Here is a 20,453-nt window from a genome sequence, read left to right on the forward strand (position 1 = left end):
ACAATAACAGAGTCCTAAGAACTGGTTTAAGGAAACTAATAGCATAGCAATGTCCCTGATGAATTCAGGCAATAACAGTAGTCCCTGCACTTTCCAGTGCAGATGGAGCACCACCTCCCCTCTTTCCCCACTTCCATTTTGTTACTTTAAAACAGAGGAGGGAAAAAAATGTCTGAGGCTGAATTTGAATTCAGATCTTCCTTACTCCAGGCCTAGTGCTCTACTTGGGACATCCTGAATAGGAAAGTAGCTGTGTTGATACCTACTTTTCTAATTAAGAGAAATTTAGATGATCAAAAATGTTTTAGTTCTCTTAGTCCTTACAGTCTATATATTCTACTTCTAATTATACAGTTGTTACAATACATAAAATTATTCTTAGTTATTTCTTTTACATATGTCTTGTTTCCCTAACTAGTCCACAAGATCCTAAAGTACAAGATTTATATGTGATACACCTTACAAGTTCTGATAACAAATTGTATCCTTTTAGCACTGTCTCTCTCTTGGAAATTGGTCTATTTCTTCTCAACTGTGTCCATCTAGCTAGATGGTATGGTGGATAGAGTGCCAGGCTTGGAGTCAGGGAGACTCAACTTTATGAGTTCAGATCTGGTCTCAGACACTTATTAGCTGTGTGACACCCTGGGCAAGTGGCTTAAGGCTGTTTGCCTCAGTTTTCTCATCTGTAAAATGAGTGGGAGAAGGAAATGACAAACCACTCCAGTATCTTTGCCAAGAAAACTCCAAACAGAAGCACAAAGAGTGGGACACAACTGAACAGCAATAAAAGCCCCCATCTTTTCCCAGATGGAAGATGAGGGTAGGTAGGGAACTTTGGGGTAATAAATTATAATTTATTATCAACTCAACCAGTCTCAGACGTTTGCTAGCTGTGTGACACTGGGCAAGTCACTTAACTAAGTTTGCCTCAGTTCCCTTATTTGTAGTATGAGTTAGAGAAGGAAATGGCAACCCATTCCAGCATCTTTGCCAAGAGAATCCCAAAAAGAGTCACAAAGAGTTAGACACAACTGAAAATAACTAACCACCGCCAACAATAATCTTTTTATTTGGGATTAATTTCTACTATTATCTTTTATCCTCAATATGCTTCCAAAACTATTCATAACTTGGAAACACAGTTCTTCAAGCTCCATAAATTAAAGTTGCCTTTTTAATATGCAAAATAGAGGAAATAAAGGATTATTTTTCTCAGAAATTACAAGTAATTGTTCTTGTTCACCTTGAAGAAAACCTTTTTATTCAGCCATTTTCCTGTTTTCTTATTGAAAAATAATCTCTTTTATTATGTCTTCATCTTATCATTAAATAGAGAATGAAATATAGAATGAAAACTTGAAATGCTAGTCTGAAGAACCTTTAGAAATCAAATCCAAACCCCTCATTTTACAAATGAGGAAACTTAGGTCCAGAATAGTTAAGTGATTACCCAAAGTCACACAGTTATCGTTTCATGGTCAAAAAAATCTCCAAAAAAACAAAACCCAACCACAAGACTAGCATGCAAGTCTTCAGACTGTCTTTTCAATACTCTTCTTTCTTCCAATTCTGTGATAATTTTGCATAAAATAATTATAATTCTGATAAGAAAACTGGAAGGATAACAAATTTTTAAATATTGTCTGACTTGAGTATTGTTTATTCCACAAATTATCTGTTTCTATTGCACTAAATCCTATGTAAGTTCTCCCTCCCTATCTGTTGTGCTGGAGAATTTTGGGACCAAATAAACTTTTATCTGTTTAGCATTTCAAATGTAAAAATGTGGTTTCTGCTAGTAAAAAGTTGTTGTGTTCTTACTTCTTCCCAAGTAGGGCATTCTAGACCGGATTCACAAACTTATATTTTAATACAATTTATTTTACCCAGTTCAGTTATCTGAAGTGTGTCATCAAAGTAATTTCTCCAAACACGTCCACTTTCTAGTATTGCCACATTTTCCTCTTAGTTAGCCAGCCAAAAACCAACAGTAACTACCAAATTAGAAGTTACACAATGCTTTTGTGGTGGTTCCTTTGGTGACTTCTTCACTTTCATCCCTCCTTTGTAAAGCTTGTAATGTTTTAGAAACACCTCAGTTGTCCGGTTATTCAACATGCCACTATGATATATACAAACAGCAATTTCTCTGGGTATCTGATACTAGATTAGTTAAGTAGTAACAGAATGTAGTACACTCCTACACTACAGTATACTAATGGATACACTGTGACAAGATGGGACAGTTAAGATCCCTTAACGTGGTTCAAAGCACATTACACAGGTTCCCATGAAAAAGGTAAGGGGGAGGGGGGGAGATAATAGTGTTTTTGCTTCCTGGCTTGATGTAAATAAATATTCCTTTAGAACTCATATTGTCTCTTCTTCAGAAGAGCAAAAAATGGAATGGGAGGCAGGCCGGGGTAGGGGGAGGCGGGGTGCCCCGAGAGAAAAATGAAAAGCACAGAGACTCAGAGGCCCAGGCTCACATATGTAACTGGATTCAGCACTTCCTAGGGGAAAAAATCAAACCACTCCCTGGAGGCGCTTCAAAGGAGAAGGAAAAGAGGGGAAAAAAGTAAAGAGAGAAAGGGGAAGGGAGGGAGAAAGGAAAGAAGAGTTTGAGGGAGGAAAAAGGGGGAGAGATAGAAAGAGGGAGAGCTGGAGAGTGGGAAAGAGGAGACAGAAAGGAAGAGGGATAGAAAGGGGGAGAGAGAGAGGGAGGGAGAAAGGAGAGAGGTGAAGGGAGGGAAAGGGGAGTGAGGAAGGATGGAAAGAGGGAGAAGTGAAAGGAGAAAGGGAAAAAGAGGAAGGGAGGAGGAGGAGGAAGATGGAAAGAGTAGGGGGCAGGGAGGACTTACCACCACCCTGGGAGTTTTTTCTATCCCCAAAACCCATTCAATGAAATCCCAATGTCTCTCCACCTCCGCCCCCGATCCACCTAGCCTGGGGGCGGAGGCACGTGGGTAGGTGGGGATGAGGCGAGGGGGTGAGACAGCGGGCTCCCGGTTGGGGGTTAAAAGAGGGGAACATGAGGGGGTGAGCTAAGGGAGAAGGAAGCAGAGCAACAAGGACCGTCCCCTCCCCCACACGCACACCTCCCCTCCCCTCATCCTCACCCCCCCACACACACACCTCCCCTCCCCCTACACACACCTCCCCTCCCCCCACCCTCACCTCCCCCTACACACACCTCCCCTCCCCCCACCCTCACCTCCCCCTACACACACCTCCCCTCCCCTCCCCTCATCCTCACCCCCACACACACACACCTCCCCTCCCCCTACACACACCTCCCCTCCCCCCACCCTCACCTCCCCCTACACACACCTCCCCTCCCCTCCCCTCATCCTCACCCCCACACACACACACACCTCCCCTCCCCGCGACACCCACACCGGGGATGAGGTGTTCAGCGAAGGAGGGGAAGCCTGGAGCAGGGGGTAGAGGGCATTACCACAAACAGGTGGGAGGTCGAGGCAATTCCCAGCCCGGGAGGGTCTTTCTGGGCCCCCCCCCCAACCCCGACTGCGGGACCTCCACCCCCAGCCCCGACGTCTCCCCCATCCTACCTGACTAGCTTTGTGGAACTGCTTTCTCAGTCCGGTCCAAGACATTGTGGACCGCGCGTGGGGCCAGACGGCTCCCCGACCCTCCGGGGGGGGGCCGGGGAGGGGGCCGATGCGGTCGGGGGAGGGGAGCGGACGCCCAGGCCAGGGGCCCGGCTGCTCTCCGCCCGACCCCCCGCCTGTCACTGTCACCGCCGCGGCCACACTCTCTCACTCGCTGGCCGACAAGCAAATGGAAACGCCGCGTTCTAAAGCGTCCCGGGCGCCCATTGGCCAAGCCGCGGCTGTATGCAAATGAGGCTCTCCAAGAACGCCCACGCTTCATTGTTGCGTGAATAGGAGGGAGAGGCGCGCGGCCTGAGGGTCAGGGGAGGGGCGCGAGAGAGCTCGGCGGGCTTCTTCTGCTAAAGGTTGTGGCATCCTCTCCCGTCGGGGTTTGCTGGCCTCCAAGTCTTTGCATTCGCCTGAGATGCGTGTGCCACGCACCCTGCGTTAGGATGGGTGTAGGTACCGGGTTGTCCTCGTTCCGTGGGGCCGCGGGCCCGCGGGCAGGTGGAGATCCACGAGCAAAGAACCAGCCTTTGACAGCGGGGGCGAGGCAGGGGATGAGCGGGCAGCCCACACCAGGAAGCCCGGAGGGGAGAAACCCGACCCTGGGTAACGGATGGTGTAGGGGTGCCCTAAGTCATGGTTTGTAACGCAGAGATGCGCCAGGCTCCCACGGGGTAGCTGATCAGGAATTGCTCGTTTTGGGGAGCTGCTCAGCTTCCTGCTAATTTACAGTTAAATACGTGTGTGTACTGTCCCACCCTAAAGCAATTTATTCCCGGGTTACCCTCTTGCATCTTATAAATAGGCAGCACCTGCTTCCAAGCGAGTCTACCTAACCCAGTTTGGGTGTTTCCCAAATCAATTTGTCCGGAAATACTCACAGGTTGGGGCACAGGGAGGAAAGGATGGACGTGGAGTTGAAAGTATAATGGGTATATGGATTTTCCCTAGGGACGGAAGAGAATTGGACAAATTTGGACACAAAATAAATTAGGCTAAGCCTATTGGTATGCTCACAAAAATTGACCGCTGTAATAAATGTTTTTATATTTGTATCATTTCATTCTTCCACTTCATTCTCAAGACAAGGTGCCTCCCTGTAAAATAGAAATGAGCCTTGGCTTCTAGCTGAGCCCAAGCTCTCCTGGGCCAAACTAAGCTGGACAGGATCCCAAGTCTGGATCCTAGGAGGAGTGATGGACAAGAATGTCTGTTAGAGGAAGCCTACTTATCTTCTGAAAGGCTCCTGAGCATCCAGGGCTGTGAAGAAGATGGAATTTTCCTCCAAATCATCAATAGAGGGAGTACCCATACCACTAAAATTATAGATCCTTGAAGTTTTCATGCTCATAATTTCATATTTAATATTTTCTAAGAAAATATCAGCGCACATCTTTCATTTTTTTTATAGAATTCATTCATATGGTAGGGAACATTTTTGGGGAGTGTTCTGTTTATTAAGCAAAGGAAGTGGAATAAAAGTCAGCAAAATTATATATATTTTAAATACTGTACTTGCAGTCAAAATCCTTGGTTTTAAATGAGTCGTTGCCATTTACTGACTTCATGATTTTAGTTACTTACCCTATTTGGGCCTCAACAGTTAAATGAGGGGTTGGACTAAGGTGTCTCCAAGCTCACTCCAATTCTAAGGTTCCATGACTCCACTGTTATCAGTATCTAGTGATAAAGACAGCTTTACAGGCAGTCTTTGTTAATTAGAAATATACCACGAATAACTAGGGGAGCATGATTTGAGGTCAGTAGAACAAGAAGCTTTTACAAAACTTTGCATTGTTATATCATTGTTGTATGTACCATATATGTCCTTCATGAAATTCCTTAAAACAAGAAGTAATTTACAAATTCTAGTTTCTCTTGCTCTTCTCCCTAACACCCTGAAACAGAAATGGAAGACTGTTCATAGTTCCCACCCTCAGAGATAGTTTTATAAACTTTTAGGGCATACATATCTGTTCCAAAATTGGGTTTTTTTTTTAAACCCTTCGATCCCCTCAAAATGAAGAGATTAAAGAATATTGAAAAACATCGAACCCTGAGGGCTGCTATAAGCAAAGAGGCATATCAAGAACCTAGTATCCAAGCTCTCCAAAAGCATGGTAATTTTCTCTGAAATCTCCATTTCAGAGTGGGAAACTGCCCATTCCCACCTAAATAATATGGAAGATTTACATCTACCTTCTCAAAACTCTTCAGTGGCTTCCCACTGTATAAAATTCAAAATCCTCTCCTCTAGACTGTACTGTCCACAAACTAGCTTCCTCCATCTCCTGGTTTCAATTCATATTATTCCCCTTCACAGAACCCTATTTTCCAAATGAAATTGATGACTGGCAATTTCACTCACCTGACATGCTATTTTTCACTGCTTTGCAACTGCACAAGCCATCTTTTATTCGTGGACTCAGTCTGTAGGTAGGTAGATATATAGATATATATAGATATATACTTATAATCATATATTTTATGAGCTGTCTCATCACAAAAGGATTAGTACTATAGTTTTTCAAAAACACTGCATTCTTATAAAGCTGGGAAACAATTTTTACAGCCAGTGTCTCTGAAAAAAGCTTCATTTCTAGAATATGTAGAGAACTGAATCAAATTTATTAGAATGCAAGTCATTCCTTAATTGATAAATAGTCAAAGGATATGAACAGGCAGTTTTCAGAGGAAGAAATTAAAGCTATCTATAATCATGAAAAAATGCAATAAATCACTATTGATTAGAGAAATGCAAATTAAAACAACTCTGAGGTACCATATCACCTATCAGATTGGCTAACATGACAAACAAGAAAATGATAAATGTTGGAGGTGATGTAGGAGAGTTGGAACACTAATGCATTGTTGGCGGAATTGTGAACTGATACAACCATTCTGGAGAACAATTTGGAACTATGCCCAAAGTGCTATAAAATTGTGCATACCCTTTGATCCAGTACCTCTACTAGGTCTGAATCCCAAAGTTATCATAAAAAGGGGGAAAGGTCCCACATGTACAAAAATATTTATAGCAACTCTTTTTGTGGTGGCCAAGAATTAGAAATTGAAGGGATGTCCATCAATTGGGAAATGGCTGAACAAGTTGTGGTATATGAATTAAATGGAATACTGTTGTTCCATAAAAAATGATGAGCAGGAAGCTTCAGAAAAACCTGCATGAGGGAAGTGAGCAGAACCAAGAGAACATTGTACACATTACCAACAACATTGTGTGATGACTGACTTTGTTAGACTCAGCAATGCAATGATCTAAGACAATTCCAAAAGATTCATTATGGAAAATGCCATCCACATCCAGAGAAAAAACTATGGAATTTGAATGCAGATCGAAACATAATATTTTCTCTTTTTTGTTTTTTCTTTGCTGTGGTTTTTCCCTTTTGCTTTGATTCTTCTTTCACATGACTAATGTGGAAATATGTATAACCTACATCAGATTTCATGCCGTATTAGGGAGGGAAAGGAGAGGGAAGGAGGAAAAAAGAATTTAGGCACCCTTTGTAATTAGTGAAGATGGGATACTGTCTAATCAGACTTTTTTTTACATTTTGGTTTTTTCCCCAATTACTTTCTAAAACAATTTTTAACATAATCACAGACTTAAAGCAAGGGAAAATACCTTAGAGTTTATTGGGTCCAACTCTCTCATTTTACAGATGAGGAAACTGAGGTATAGAAAGATCAAGCAGTTTACCCAAGGTCTTATCGTGATCAGCAATTTAGGGAGCTAGAATTAAAACTCAGGGCCCTTATTCTTAGCCAGTGTTCTTTAGGGAGCTGCTCTGAGGTTATGCTACAAGTTTTAGCTCTGGAGAGGGTTTAGGAAGAGTGGTTAAAGAAGTAAGCACCTGGAAATGCGCACTCCACAGCACCTACTTGTTACCTTCTTGGCTGTTGGAATAAGTTGTCACGGTTCCGCCTGGGGAAGTCTTCACATGCTTTGGATAGATAGTCCCCTTATCTCACCAACCAGTAGGAGACCTACCGGTTATCTTCCCCCTGATTTAGTCTATCTGGATGGTTTACCAAGGTGTGACTACTGTGCATGCTACAGCTTCTTGGAGCTACAGGTGAGAGTTAGGTGACCAGTGGACACCAAGGGCTCTGCAGGCTCTCACACCAGAGGTGCTAGTCCTCCTTGAACACCCTATGTTCAACATAAGGCATACTAGATTTGGAGAGGTAGATACTTTTCCTTTCCCTTCCCTCCTTCCTGAGAGCAGAACACATTTACTAATTTTTTGATGATATGAGCCAATGTTAGGCAAACAGGCATATCAACAAACACTTATCAAGCACCTGCAATGGGCCATGCCCTGAGCTAGGGGCTGGGAATAAATACAGACAAAAAAGTGAACTAATCTCTGTACTCAAGAAACTTACAATCTATTGGGGAAAACAATGTGAATATATAAGTGTATACAAGTCAAATCAACAAGCATTTATTAAGCATCTATCATGAGCCAGCTGGACAGCTAGGTGGCAAAGTAGATAGAGTTCTGGGCGTAGAGTCAGGAAGACTGAGTTCAAACCTAGCCTTAGACACTTACTAACTGTGTGACCCTGAGCAAGTCACTTAGCCCTATTGACCTCAGTTTCCTCATCTGTAAGATGAGCTGGGCGAGGAAGTGGCAAATCACTCCACTGTCTTTGCCAAGAAAACCCCAAATAGGATCACAAAAAGTTGGACAGGACTGAAAAAACAATTGAACAAATGTGCCAGATACTGTACTAAGCACTGGGGATACAAAGAGAAACAAAAGACATTTCCTGCCCTCAAGGAGCTCACAGTTGAAATAGGGGACACAGCATACAAACTACAGTTTACAAACAATATATAACACAATAAACCAAAACCTCCACATAAGATGGGAGCACTTCTCAAAACATCTAATTATTCACCTAGCTGAACTACTCCAGAACTTCTGACTGGCTGTTCCACCAGCATGCCCCAGAAAGCTCATTATTGGGAAAACCTCATCATCTGCCAAGATTTTATCAGTCTCAGTACTCCACCTTATCCTCACCTTCTGTCACTCTGATAGGTAAAACCACAAACTCTAAATCCTGTAAGGAAGGCGGGGAGGAGTTGTTGTCTGACTCTGTGACCTCATTTGGGGTTTTTCTACTCCAGCTAGAGAAGGAAATGGCAAATCACTCCACTGTCTTTGCTAGGAAAGCCCCAGCAACAGTCTCCAGATCACTTGGCAGGTGGGGAAACTGAAGAAAACAGGCTTAAGTGACTCGCCCAGGGTCACACAACTAGTAAGTGTCTGAGGCCAGATTTGAACTCAGGAAAATGAATCTTCCTGATTCCAGGTCTGGCACTGTATCTAGTAACTGCCCCAGGACCGAGCTTAGTTTAGCTCAAAGATCTCATTTTTTTCATCTGACTTGAACTACTTTTCTGTATTGTATTGGCAGTGCCTAGTGGCTGGCATTTACTTGGTGCTTACCGTTTATTAACTTTAAATTGGAGTTCATCTCCGGAAGGACAGTACAAGCATTAAGGGGGACTGAAAAAAGCTTCTTGCAGAAAGTGGTCTTTTTTCTGAAATTTGAAGTAAGACTAAGAAACCAGGAAGTGAGAAAGCAGAGAAGTCAGAGCATAGGGAAAGTGCAGGGAGTAGGAAGGTGGAGACACTTACTAGGTGCAAGACCCTGGACAACTCACTGTAACTTCTATTTGGCTCCGTTTCCTCACTGGTACAATTGGTATAATAGCACCCATTTCCCAGGGTGGTTGTGAGGATCAAATGAGAGAATGTTTTTAAAGCATTTAGCCCAATGCCTGCCCCATAGTAAGCATTTTATAATTTTTAGCTAGTAGTAGTAGTAGTATGTTGTGTAAGAAGAGCAAAGAGACCAGTGTTACTGGATTGTAGTGTAATACATAGAGGACAATATGTTGCAAGAAGACAGGAAAGGAAGGAAGAGGTCAGGTTTGGAAAGATTTTAAGTACAATATAAATACAAGGTAGTGAAATACATGGGACATTTAGATGGCACAGTGGACAGCGTGCAAGGCCTGAAGTCAAGAAGACTCAACGTCTTGAATTTAAATCTGGTCTTAGACACTTACTAGCTAGGTGACCCTGAGCAAGTCACTTAGCCCTGTTTGCCTCAGTTTCTTCATCTGACAGATGAACTAGAGAAGGAAATGATGAATCACTCCAGTATCTTTGCCAAGAAAAACCCCAAATGGGATGGCAAAGAGTCAAACATGACTGAGTAATGACAGTGCTAGGTACGAAACTTCCACTTCCACCAACAGTTCCATTTCTTGGGTTTATCTAAAGTACTCATGGGGACAGGGGAGAGGTCCTATGTGTCTAAAAATATTTAAAGCTATTTTATTGAATAAGGGTATGGGATAAAGCTTATTTTAGACTATGGCACCTTCAGCATGCCTCATACCCTAAGTGATCTATTCACAAATTATAAAAGATATAAAACTGGGAGTTGCCACTCTCAGGTTGTAAGGGGAATGTGTGTGTGTGTGCACACTCATTGCTTCTTTAGGAGGCATGAAGAAGTTCCCCTATCATTTTGATAGGATTATAGGGCAGCTAGCTAGTTGAAGGACCAGCAGTCATCCATACTCATGGTTACCTCTGTAAATGGGACTTTCTCTAAGGAGTTGATTGAGAACCCAAGAACTCTGTCAGAGGAGATTAGAAAGTCATCTCTAACAACTGAAGGAGTCTTCCTTGGAATAAGAGAAGAAAATCCTTTATAAAGAACCCAGCTCTTGAGAGGGAATTCGTTTTTGGTTTTCCCCTTGTGCCTCTCTCTGCCAGACTTCAAGGGGAATAGAAGAGAGAAGAGGGGATTTCTGTCTCCTCCTCACCATAACCAAGTGCATTCCACAGTGATGCGAGGAGGTCACATGAGGCAGAGAGCAGGTCCAGAGAGCCTAGAAAGAGAGGAGTCAGCCCCAGCATTAAGGACACAAATGTGTATGGGAAAACTAAACAGCCTTCCCAGCAGAAAACATATTCCATCACTACTGTTCATGTTGAATCATTTCAATAATAATTGTAGCTAATAATAGCGAACATTTATATAGTGCTCACTATGTGGCAGATGCTGTGCTAAACTCTCTACGATCATTATATCTTTTGATTCTCACAACAACCCAGTGGGGTAGGTGCTATTATTATCCTGATTTACAGATGAAGAAATAAGACAAACCAGCACTTAAGAACTTGCCTGCATTTAATTATCCGATTTTAATTGTCTGAATTTGGATTTGAATTCAGTTCTTTCTAATTCTAGGTCTGAAGGACTATGCTATCCACAGTATCACCTAGCTGCCCAAATGTATTTATTTACTCAATTTATTTGTTCCTTTTGACTGTCTAATAAAGATAAACACATCAGTGGAGGGCTCCTGGAGTTTTATAGTTTTAATGTTTTACTTTAAACTCAAGTAAATACACCTTTGTTGAGTGCCTACTGATGCAAGGCTCTCCATTAGACACTATTTCAGGACACAAAGGTGAATAAGGCCTGGTCCCTGCTTTCAGAGTTTAGTCAGAAGGAGTACAAGTGCTAAGCTCTTATAACTTCCCACATGATAAATAATAATTATAGGTCACACATGTCAGAGGAATAAACATGGTATGAAATAAGCGTGATATTTTGATGGATTTGTGCATCCTCCTTCCAGCAGTACAAACCAAAACCACTTATGCCTTCCCTGGAATAAAGAAGAACTGGATCCAAATTGGCCATAGAAGTTGGCTTATCCACTTGAATTTTCTGCCATCTTTGTCACTGAAGAGCTCAACAAAATGGTCTCATCTAAGTTACAGATGACATTTCTTCCAATTTCTAAAAGATTGGCTTTGGCACACTTAGACCCAAGATAACCCCCACACTATCAAAGATGGCCAGTTTTCTTTTATTTTTGTTACTGCTTTAGCAAGACTTCCCTATTTAGGAATACTCCCTTTGAATAACTTACTCTAGAAAGTAACTAGGTTATGTTATGCCAGGTTTTTAGGGGTAAATATTTAATATTTATATAGTATGTCCACTATTTTTATAGATCAGACATTAAAAAATTCTTGCTCATAGCTGATAGGCATTTACACATACCTGGCTCTGTCATGAATTTAAAAGCATGAATATTGTTTTGTTTATTTTGTAACTTAATAGGCCTTTCAGGAACCCTATGTTGGAACATCTGGAAAACATGTTGTGTGCTGATCAATGAGGTAACAGAAAAGACATGATGAGTTACAGATGTTAAACATGGCAGTTTTCCTTGGGCCTAGTGGATCACAAATGGGAACGGGTAATCTTTTTTTTTGTACTTATTGGTTTATATGAAGCTAATAAGAGTCATTTGGTCAGTTCAAGGAATGAGCAGGAGCTCTTTTTCATTTCAAATGCTGAAAAAAATCTTAGGGCTTCTAAATTCTTTAGCAATGAGGACTGGAAGAGGGGCACTTAATCGGTAATATGGGACAATTACCTGTGTGATATGTCTGCCAATACATGATCCAACTATTCAGTACACCATAAATATAATGTTGAATTCTAGGTCAATAACCTGTAATGAACCTGCAGTATGCATTTTCTTACAAATGTTCTTGTTTCCGCCCAGATGTTTTCACACTTCAAGGAATAGCATATACAAAAAAGGGAAGCTAGGCAGTGAGTAAACTACAAATGCCATCTTCTGGTGTTACCAGAATTCCTAAAACTTTATGAAATACATCCGCCACCAGTTCTTTGTCATTTATTTGTGTTCTGCAAACAACCTCTGGCTAGAAATTGATGATATAGACTCCTGATTATTGTCTTAAGGAAATGACCACCAAATCTTTGGATGGAGAGGGAGTTTACCCAGATAGCATCTGTGTGCCAGTTGCAAGGGTCTGTGAGGGGTATAATCTAAGCAAATTGCTTGCCTTCTCAGGGCAGGGATAGGGAAGGGAAAGAGGGAGATAATTTGGAACTCAGTTTTAAAAAATGAATATTAAAAATTGTTTTTAATATAATTGGAAAAATCAAATATAAAAATTAAACCAAAAAAGAGTCTATCAGGGATTCAGTCCATGTGGGATGGGAACTTGGGCCTGCCAGGGACGTGTTTTTTATTCTAAGCAATGTGTAGAGGACTATTCTAGAAACAGAACTTTAAATCTGACTAATCTTGGAAAGGAATCCCTTCCATAATACTCCCAATAAATGGTCTTCTTTTTTGAAGAGCCCTAGCAAGGGGATTTGGTTCCTCCTGAGGCAGCAAATTCTACTTTGGCATAGTTCTTACCATAACTTTGTTTGCTCTTCCCTGATGTCAAGCCTAAAGCTGCCTTTTGCAGTTTGGACTCATTGCCTCTGGTTCTGTCCTCTCTGGGGCCAAATAGAACAAGTCCAATCTCTCACATAAAGAGGGATATTGTATTACTGTGGTATTATTTGCTTGTTTTGACAGTATATCTGCCACTTAAAACTGTAGTATTCAAGTCTGAAATTCAGTTACATTGCAATTATCTACAAAATGAGCAGGTTGAATAGGATAGCATCTGTGTCCCATCTGGTTCTGTAGAAATGATTCTATTATTGAAAAACATTATATACGTTGACCTCAATTCAGTTAGTGAGGGTGTTACCTTTCTGTTACTGACCCATAGAATAAAGAAATTAAGGTTCAGTTTGGCCTAAATTTCTGTGCATTAATGGGATGATAGAGGCTTCTCTAGAAGCATTCTCTATGGCCAACCTTCCAGCAGAGCTTTAACCACTAACAAAATAGCTACTTTTATTGGTTATTCCCTACACTGAATGTTGTTGAACTATAACTGTCATGGGCATTTAAACCAGAAAATAATACAACTATGCTATAACACCCAAAGTCACGAAAGGCAAATACAATTATCATTCAAAAACTAAAAAGCAAATTTTATCCTATTATCCCTGAATAAATAATCATTTATACTGGCTGATGACGATACTGTGATTTCTAAGTCTCATTCTAGTTTTAACATTTTATGATCATTACTAACTTCTCAGTAATTATACTGTGCTAGGACTTGGGTGTGTGTGTTCATCCTTCGTTGCCAAAGAAGACCATGCCATCAGAGAAATGACGACATGACTTGCACTTGCCTTTGTTTTGAGCGAGTGAGTGCCTCACTTCTCCTCCAGAGCCATCTGAATCCAGTGACCAGATATTCAACAGGATGACTGGAGATAAAGACAGAAAGTAGTCTCTACCCTCAAGCAGGTTAAATTCTAATGGTCACTCTATAATCATAACTTCCTATCTTTTCACATCTATCTGACTGCCTCATCCTAAAACTATTCTTTTTTTTGGAAGGAGGAAGTGAGGCAATAGGGTCAAATTTGTCCAAGGTCACACTGCTAGTAAGTGTCGAGTGAGGCCAAATTTGAACTCAGGCCCTCCTGCTTCCAGGGTCAGTGCTGTATTCACTGTGCCACCCAGCTGCCACATCCTAAAGCTCTTCTTATTGCCCACTACAAACTCTAGTGCTTCCATACCTTTTCCTGACTTCCTAGGCCATCATGCATGCCCTGGTCTCACTCACTACCTTCCCTTTACCATCTTGACTGTGTAATTGACCAGTTCAGCCTGTACATTCTCCTCCACTCTTGAACTTCTCACCTTCTCCTACCCACCACTCATGCCTCAGCAAAGTTCAACCTGAGTTTTCCCAAAGAGCCACTATCTCCCCTCCTACTTTCATGTTCTGGAATACTACTGAAGAAAGGATTGTAGATTTAGAGCTAGAGGTCATTGCATCCAATTCCTTCATTTTGCAGATGAGAAAAATGGAACTCAGAGAAGACTTGCCCAGAATTGGACAACCATAAGTGTTTGAGATAGGATTCAAAACCAGGCTGTTGTGACCTTGAGTTCATTGTTCTCTGTTGACTTAGATTGCTCTCTGTTGACTTAGCTGTCAATCATGGCAACTATGTCCATTAAAAATTTATGTAAAATCTAAACAGGCCTACACTGATACAGGACGAGGCATTTATTCCTCTCTTGCTGGCTGTCATTCTCCCCAAAGTGACTATCCCAGGCTCTCTTTTTCCCTCAAACCCTTTTTGCCTCTTTCTCTCTCACCAGAAAACCTCTCCTCTTATATTATTGAGAAAATTGAGGCCATCAAATATAAAATCCCTCTTTCCCCTACACCATAATTCAAAATATCTCTGAACTTATTCCCAGTTTCTCCTCCTTTGATCCATTTTCTGGGGTAGAAGTGCTTCTTCAATTTGATGAGTTTAATCACTTTACCTGTGTATCCTATGGCCCAGCACCTCAGGTTCTATACTTCAACTTACCCAGATTCAATCTTGGGAGTCATATGACCCTCATAAACCATAACTTTTTTTTTGCACTGATTATGGTTACTTTATTGATGGAACATAACATAGGACTCTTTGCTTCTCCCTGCTACTACAGGGAGAACTTGAGGGAAGGACTGTGAATGAGCTATGAGATCCCCAGTATTGGGAAATAGTTTAGGGATGTGGGCTTCTCCAGTGGTGGAAATCTTTTGGTTGTGGATAAAGATCCACAGCTTTCCACTTTACTCCTTGGAGGCCATATAGACCATGAGGTTGTCATACCAAGTAATGAGCTTGACAGAACAGTCATTGAGGATAATACCAGCACCTCCTCAAAGGGAGAAGATTGAATGTCACTGTTAATGTCACAGGGCACAACCTGGTCCTCTCTGTAGCCTACGATGCCCTGTAAGGGTCTCTCTGATGCTTGCATCACCATTTTCTTGAAATTACCATGTTTGGTAGGTTTTTCCAGGGAGTAGGAAAAACCCAAAGAGATACCTTAGGAGTAGAAACACAGAAGGCCATGCCAATGACCTACCCATTCAGCCCAGAGATGACTTTGCTCACAGCTTTAGCAGCACTAGTAGAAGCAGAGTGCTGCCCATCATACCACAACTTCCCAGAGGGGCTGTCTTCTGTGTCTGGTTAGTAGTAACAGCATGGAATATGGTCCTGAATACTTCCACAATACAAAGTTGTCATGATGTTGGTCAGGGGGGCCATAGTTGGTGGTGCAGGAGTCATTACTGATAGACTTAAGGGGATTATCATATTTCATATCATGACTATGGGGGCATCATTAGATAGGGCAGAGATAATCTTTTTGAAGGTGGGAAAGACATTAGTTGATTCTGCTACATACTTGATCCAGCATCTTTCCATTTAATATTGATGGAATCATGCTGCTAGAAGACAGTAAGGGCTTTTCCATTGATCACCAGCTTTTCAGTTTCAGCCTTAACAGCACCCTTCAACTTGCCATGGATAGAATCATATTGGAACATAAAAACCATAGAGTTAAGATCAGTGAAGGGGCCTTTGATGGCTACAACAGTCACTCTGCCTGAGGCGAATGTAGCCCTGGTCACCAACTACCCAAAATGACCAAATCCATTGACTGCTACCTTCACCATCTTTTCTCAGGGTTCTGACTGAAGCAGTGGAGCCTGGTGCCAACCTTGGGAAAAGAGCTGAGAGTAAACATGTCTCTTGGATTCACTTAATCTTACCCAGAGTTGCCTCTGGGAAATCTCTGGTTATAACTCAAACACAGATGTCAAAGATATAGTTAAGAGGATTTCCCATGCAAATTCTCAAGCTAAAACTGCTTATATCAGGTACAGGAAAACCCACAGAAAATGCATAAAGGGCTCACAGTAACCCCTAAGTAGTTAATATACTTATCCTTTCTCTGTGATCAGTCCTACCTTCTTCTAGACCCCTATATAATCCCCCAGTTTTTTTGGCAACATGCTATGGTTTGAAGGGAAGGGAAATTCCCCTTGGAAAGGAAATTGAGCAGGGTTGCTAAACCTATCTTCCCTCAACATTCAAAAAAGTTCCACTTCCACACCAGAGAACTAAATAGTACTAACTTTATACTACTATCCTCAGGGAATGGGCTGTGTTAGAAGCTCAATGATCTTGCATTTGCTAAACAGGCAACCTCTTTCCCATCAGACTTGCACTGAGAGAATTATTCACAGTAAGAGCAGAAGGCAAAGTCCAGATCTTTTACTCCCCTATGTTATTGCTTAGTCCTACCTTCAGGAGCCATGTGCACTTGATCTAGCCCAAGAGGCTAGTGCTGCCCAGGAACTCCCCTTCTTTCTTTAGAAGTCTAGGTTCCAGAACTCTTTAGGAACTCAACATTGTCCAGAAAATTCCCCTTCCTTTATCCAAGATTCTGGGGTTCAGGAACTCTCAGTTCAAGTGAATAAGAGTAGGTACAACTTCAAAGTGCTTCTGCTCCAAGGAAGCCATAAATGGTTCCTGGGACCCAGGTCTGCCCTTGGTTCTGCTGCTCTCCATATCTTTAAAGAAGGGGACAAAGGGAAGAAAGTGAAAAATACTGACTGCAGTAGACTTTCTCGTATAGATCCAGCAGAAAGAGGTGTTCCCAACCTACAATAGTCAGAGGCAACTAATTCATACTCAGTGAGACTCAAGATGATATTTCCATATTAGCAAGGTTGGTGATTGGCAGAAGGCATACTTCAAATCCTCTTAAAGGGAGATGCAGTCAAAATCCCAAATAAAATCTCAGTACCTTTAAACTCATCAATTCCCATAATCAACACTACACTTGTGACCTTGATCTTATCTTCTTCTGTCTCCTGTAGGACTTTGCCTTTCAGTCATTCACTCTCTCTCATCATCAGGTTTTCCTTAGCCTCTAGGATCCTTCCCTGCTTCCTAAAGATACTTTAGGGTTTCTATAAGCCTCAAAAAAAAAAAAAAATCTTCATTTACTGTTGCCATCCCTCCAAGCTATATTTCTCTGTCTCTTTTCCCTTTGGTAGTTAAATTCATAAGAATTGTTATACTTACTGCCTCCACTTTCTCAATTATCATTCACTGCCTCAACCTTGATCTCTTAACTACTAAAACTAATGACTTCTCTGTAGCTTTCAACACTGTCTAAACTAACCCCTCTTCCTGGATACTTTGTCCTCTTTTGGCTTCTGTGATACTACATACTCTTCATTCTCCTTTTCCCTATCTGACCAGTCATTCTTCATCTCCTCTGTTGGACCATTGTACATCAACCCACTAAGTATATTTGTCCTCCAAGGCTCTCTTTTCTCTATGTTCTTAGTGATTTCATCAGCTCCCATTGGTTTACTTCTCATTTATGTATAGGTGACTCCATAACCTACACATTCAGCCCTAACCTGAAGGTACTCTCTCCTGGACTTCAGTCTTATGTCCCCAACTGAATTATGGACATCTGTTCCCATAAGGATAAAGCTATCCCCCAAACTCAACTTATTCAAAATGGAACTCATATGATGATATACATAAAATATTTTGCAAATCTTGAAGAATTGTGTAAATGTGAGGCATCATTATTATTCATCTTCCCTGAAATATATTCCTCCAAACTTTTCTTTGTCCATTGAGGACATTGCCATCCTTTCGCTCATTAGATTTATAACCTCTTCTCTTGTCTTTATCTTCTGTATCCAATCAGTTGTCAATATTCATCAACTCTATCTCTACAACACCAGTAATAATTAAAAGCTAGCACTTATGCACTTTAAGTTTTGTAAAGTCTTTTCCTAATATCTCATTTTATTATCATTACAGTCCTGGGTGGCAGGTGGTATTATTATCTCCTTTTTGCAGATGAAAAAACTGAAACTCAGAGAAGGTAAGGGACTTGCCCAGAGTTACACAATAAGAGGCTAAAGCAGGATTTGAATCCAGGTCTTCTTGACTCCAAGTGAAACACTCTATTTACTGTATGCTACCCAGCTGCCCAATTCATATAGCTGTCTCTTCTCCATTTACACAGTAACTACCTTAATTTGGACCCTCATCACTTCGGCCTGGATAATAATAATAATTACTGACTTTAAGGTTTGCAAAGAGTCTTTCAAATATTTTCTCATTTTATCCTCACAGCAACCCTGGGAGATAGGTGCTATTTATTATTCTCATTTTATAGAAACTGACCCAAATTGTTGCGTGTTGTTGTCATTCATCCTTAGTTCTCAAAGAGGCCTGACAACAAATAGCAACTATAGACAAATAGGCTAAATGACTTGCCATAAGTCACGTGGCTAGCCCACTTTAATTCTTTCCATTCTTCAAACTATTGTTTACGTAGCTGCCAAATTAATGTTTCCGAATCTGGTTCTTGGGCCATATCATTCATACACTCAAAAATTTTCCGTGTTGCCTCAGGGAATAAAATACAAACTCCCCAGTGTGGTCTTTAAAGCATCCCACAATCTGTTTGCCACCTGCCCTTTCAGTTTTATTTCATATTGTTCTATTTCCCCCATGGTATTATGCTGTCAAATTGGCTAACTAGCTAGTCATTCTCTAACTTATGTATTCTCTCCCTACTCTTCCCATCCTTGCATTGTATAAACTGTTGCCCAGTGTATGTACCATTCTCCCTCCTCATCTCAGCCTCTTGGAATCCTGTTCCTTTAAGACTCAGCTCAAATTCCACTTTCTGCAGAAAGTCTTTCCCAGTTGTCCCAGTTGTCAGTTATCTGGTATCTGCATACATATAGCCCAGTAGAAGCTCTTTGAAAGTAGGGCCTGTGTCTGTTTCCTTACCTATAAAATAAAGGAGCTAAACCAAATGACCTCCAAGATCTCTAAATATATGCGTTTATCATCTTTCACCAACTGTATGTTATTCCAGAGGCATGCTCCCTGTCTGCCCTTTTAGGAGCTGATGGTCTATCATGGAAATTTAGACAACTAGAAGTGTGACTCAGAATGAAAAAGGCTGGAAAACACTGCTACAGATACATGACCTAAAATTCATTAAAGTGAACGCTCATTTCTATTTGACTTCTGAACAGTTAAATGGCTGGAAATGCCTTGGCTAATTTCAGTAGGGACAACATTTTAATTGTAGGATGAGCTGCTTTCAGTCTACAAAACACAACAAAGCTAAAGTTGGCTTATGATCATATTACAGTATTGGGACACCATCCAGTTTGAGGAGAAAGCTCAATTTGAGGACTTCCAAGCCAAACCCCACCTTCAGGCACTTAAACAGTGGTAACTAAGGAAGATACCTTGTAGCAACCTGAGATTTGGGCATGTCTGTTGATATTCTGAGCAACAATACAGGTTTTTCAACTTCAGACTTGGCCAGTACCTTTTTAAAAAAAAAAAAAAATCAAAGGAAAGGAGGAAGAGAAGGAAGAAGAATCACAGGATCATAGATTAAGATTTAGAAAAAATTTCAGAGGTAACCCGTCAAACACCCTCATTTTACAGATGAACACACTAAAGACCAGAGGTCTTTAGTACCTTGTCCAAGGCCACATAGGTAGTAAGTAATTGAACTTGGATAGGAACCCAGGTCCTTGGACTCTAAAGGCAGTTTTTTCTTGGTGGTTTTTGTTACTTTAGGGTGTTTTTGTTGTTGAGTTTTGGGTTTTTTCCACCGTACTATGTATAAGACATATCAGGCATTCTCCTGCATCTCAAATTGCTAAATGGCTGAGTTGTCATAGGATCTTAGAATTTAGAATTGTAAGGTAGCTTCGAGTTCATCTAGTCAGATCCCCTGTTATATGGATGATGAAACTGAGGTCAAAAGAGCTTACACTGATTACCAAGGACATAAAGGTAGTAGGGAGAATTAGAATTCAATCCTAGGTCCTCTGCCTCCTCATGTTGTTTCTTTTAGAAAATGTCAAATGGCCAGAAATATGATCATTACCAATGAAAACCTTTGTTGACTAGTCTGATGCTGATTGACACCCCCTCATCCCC

General features: G+C 41.2%; 1 protein-coding gene across 3 annotated transcripts in view; it reads right to left on the minus strand.

The window, feature by feature from the left end:
* Nucleotides 1–16,767, minus strand: part of SH3GL3 (SH3 domain containing GRB2 like 3, endophilin A3) — a 140,481-nt gene extending 123,714 nt beyond the window's left edge. For 2 of the 3 annotated variants that reach the window (XM_072619407.1, XM_072619397.1), the window contains exon 1: nt 3,576–4,676. In XM_072619407.1, coding sequence (XP_072475508.1) covers nt 3,576–3,620 — 45 coding nt within the window. In that variant the 5' untranslated portion in view covers nt 3,621–4,676. Of the gene's footprint in view, nt 1–3,575; nt 4,677–16,748 lie in introns of those variants that run through there. The other variant, XM_072619412.1, reaches the window with a different exon arrangement.
* Between the last annotated feature and the right edge of the window lie 3,686 nt (nt 16,768–20,453).

Source organism: Notamacropus eugenii, chromosome 1 (assembly GCF_028372415.1).
Source record: "Notamacropus eugenii isolate mMacEug1 chromosome 1, mMacEug1.pri_v2, whole genome shotgun sequence".
Lineage (NCBI taxonomy): Eukaryota > Metazoa > Chordata > Mammalia > Diprotodontia > Macropodidae > Notamacropus > Notamacropus eugenii.